Source organism: Sinocyclocheilus rhinocerous, unplaced genomic scaffold (genome assembly GCF_001515625.1).
Source record: "Sinocyclocheilus rhinocerous isolate Xijiao unplaced genomic scaffold, SAMN03320098_v1.1 scaffold2648, whole genome shotgun sequence".
Taxonomy (NCBI): domain Eukaryota; kingdom Metazoa; phylum Chordata; class Actinopteri; order Cypriniformes; family Cyprinidae; genus Sinocyclocheilus; species Sinocyclocheilus rhinocerous.
The window spans coordinates 196,694-199,756 of record NW_015655994.1 but is presented as its reverse complement, the minus strand read 5'-3'; the positions used below and the strand labels follow the sequence as shown (position 1 = coordinate 199,756).

Here is a 3,063-nt window from a genome sequence, read left to right as displayed (position 1 = left end):
TAAGTCACTTCCTTGTTGGCTTCACGAGAGAGAGCGGGAGGTTGCCGCTTGGTCACCTGAATTCTGCGTGTCTCTGTGTTAATGAATGGCGCAGATGCGCGGTTTTGTGTAGTACTCGTACTGAAACGCTCGTGACGCTTCCGGTGATATTAACGTCTGCCGTCTCACTAATGAGGACATATAAATACATGAACAACATCTCCAGAATTGCTCTGTGAGTCACTTCATGAGCATTTGGCCGTTTCATTTGAGTAAAACTATCCTCATATCATATACACACAGAAATGTAAAGGTATTCACGGCAATCCGTCAAAATAAAAGTTCGGTTTAATTCGAGGGCATTGGCAGAAATATATTACTATTGTTGAGTAGAATGTATGTAATAGGCTGCTACTACTACTACTAAAATTATTAAAACCTTATTTTTAAGGAATAATTATACAATATTTCTTCAATGTTTTAATTGTAATATTAAATGACCTTTATTTTCCAAAAAATAAAATGTTTCATTTTCATTACTTAAAAGATAGATTAAAGGAATGTTTTATACAACACACAATAATAGCCTTGTGATTTTTTGCTCAGAGATTCTAAGAATAAATGAAACTTGTTTTTATGCTTTCAAATAATTAGACGTGCTAAAACAGAATTTGGTAACAATAAAACACAAGGTTGGAAAAAATAAAACATTTGATAGGGCCCTAAACATGTAATTTTTGTTAAACTTTTAATAAATTGATGTTAAATTTTTTAAGTTTCATGATTTTAATTAATTAGACATGCTTTTTGATTAATACATTTTAATTTAACCATAAAAAAAATAAATAAATAAAAAACATTAATACACCTAGGATGCGTCGAGGGTGGTGAGTAAAACACTGGCTAATTTTCATTTTTGGGTGAACTAACCCTTTAAATGCTCATATTCCTCTACTAGTACATAGTACGACAAAACATGCTAACTTACCACTATCTCCCCGAAGCGCTGGAAGACGTCGAGTAGCTGCTGATAGTTGGTGGTCTTCTCCAGGTTTCCGATGAACAGCGTACGAGTGGCCTTCGGGTGAAACTCATCGATGCGTCCGTCCAGGGGACGAAACTCGTTCTCGCTCTCCGTCTCTGTTGGAGGCAAACAGGTCAGGATTTAGCATCGAAGCACAGCGAGCGCTAGAGTGTGATGCACTGATCTTCGGCAGACACCCACCGGGGCCGTTCCAGACCGTGACCTCGATCAGCATCCCGAAGAAGAGCTTCCCCTTGGACACGCCGAGGGCCTTCTCCTGGTCCTCCTGCTGTCTGAAGAACACCAGGCCGTAGCGCTCCTCCGACGCGCCGTGGATCTGCACCGACGTCACTTTACCGTACTTCTTAAACTCGTGAAAGAGCCCGTCTTTCAAACTCGTATCTGAGGAGAGTAAAGCACAGACGCTTCAGCACTCAGAAAGTGACGTCTGAAACGTACTGCCTCAAAATCTCTCACAGGCATCTGCTTTACATTATGATCATGAAAGGGACTTAAACTTGTCAGAAATCCAATCAACTCTCATGTTTGGAGATGAAAAACAAGTCAGTATCCCTGATTTTTAAGTAAGCAAAATTAAAAGGTTAGTTCAGCCCAAAATTAACTTTGTCATTTTTTACTTTGCTCATTTGTTGGTGGTGACCTAAATCTAAAGTCATGGGAAGCATTGTTTATGGTTTGATATCTGAAGAATTATGATTGCTAGCCTCATAGAAATTGGTGGAAATGTAGACAAACTTGTTCCCTTCAAGTCCAAATGATTCAGAGTCTTCTCGAGTACAGGTATTTAGAAAAACGTGAAAATTTGATACGTAGGATGTTTGGTGGGCCTTAAAGGGTTAGTTGAGCCCAAAATGAAAATTCTGTCATCACTTAATCACGACCCCATGTCGTTCCAAAACCCATAAGAAAGTTCATCTTTGGAAGAAAATGGAAATATTTTTAATGAAATCTGAGATATTCTTCCATCCCTCCAATAAAAGTCTGTTTGCTCAAAACTCAAACACTTCAAAACGTTCGTAAAGAGATCAACGAACAAATATGAATGGAGCAGTTTAATCCAAGTCTTCTGAAGAGACACAATATCTTTATATGATGAACAGATTTAATTTAGGCTTTTCTTCACATATAAACATTGATCAGCGAACATAAACAGAAGCTCATCCGTACTTGCTTAAACCCCTTGTAAAGCAATATTGTATTCTGAGTTTGTACAATTTTCAGCAATACATTTCTTACATTTATAATGTGTTAATTGCCTTTACATGGACTTTAATGCATGTGAACCTCAATGGTTCTTGCGTGTTAAACAAGCATGCTTGAGATTCCGTAACCAAATGTGAATGCTATAAACACTGTGAGGTGATCAATGTTTATATGTGAAAAGACCTAAATTAAATCTGTATACAAAACAATGGTGTTTCTTCAAAAGACTCCTCCTTTATTATGGGTTTGGAACATGAGGATGACAGAATTTTCATTTTGGGCTTAACTAACCCTTGAAGGTCAACAAACAACCGTTTTAGACAAACAACAATGTCTAAATTTTAACGTTTTTCCAAATATCTGCACCCGAGGAGACTCTGAATCATTTGGACTTGAAGGGAACAAGTTTGTCTACGTTTCCACCAATTTCTATGTGGCTAGCAATCATAATTCTTCAGATATCAAAACGTAAACATGCTTCCCATCACCAACAACAAATGAGCAAACTAAGAACAAAACTTCAATAGTGTCCAACTGATTTGTCGTAGACTGAGCTTCTGAAAACACGGCTGATGTGAGCAGTAAGTGGTCACCTGTGGATCGCGTCGGGAGGTTCTGGACTCTGATCCCGAAGCTTCTCCGTGGCTCGTCGGAGTCCAGCGTGAGCGCATGAGGAGCCGAAGGAGCATGTGTGGCCGTCGACTGCACAGAGCGCGCTCGCGATCCTTCACTGGAGCTGCTGTTCGAATCACTGCTGCCAGAAACCAAGAGAAGAACTTGATTCAGACAAACCACCGCCATGAACCAACAACCAAAAACACCCACTAACAGTGGAC

General features: G+C 39.2%; 1 protein-coding gene across 8 annotated transcripts in view; it reads right to left on the bottom strand.

Annotated features, from left to right (window-relative positions):
- Positions 1 to 3,063, bottom strand: part of LOC107719036 (msx2-interacting protein-like) — a 28,433-nt gene that overhangs the window by 19,731 nt on the left and 5,639 nt on the right. For 7 of the 8 annotated variants that reach the window (XM_016526337.1, XM_016526338.1, XM_016526333.1 and 4 more), the window contains 3 exons: positions 2,821 to 2,981; positions 1,205 to 1,405; positions 968 to 1,119 (listed from right to left, as the gene is read on the bottom strand). In XM_016526337.1, the coding sequence (XP_016381823.1) occupies positions 968 to 1,119; positions 1,205 to 1,405; positions 2,821 to 2,981 (514 nt within the window). The remainder of the gene's footprint in view (positions 1 to 967; positions 1,120 to 1,204; positions 1,406 to 2,820; positions 2,982 to 3,063) is intronic. The other variant, XM_016526335.1, reaches the window with a different exon arrangement.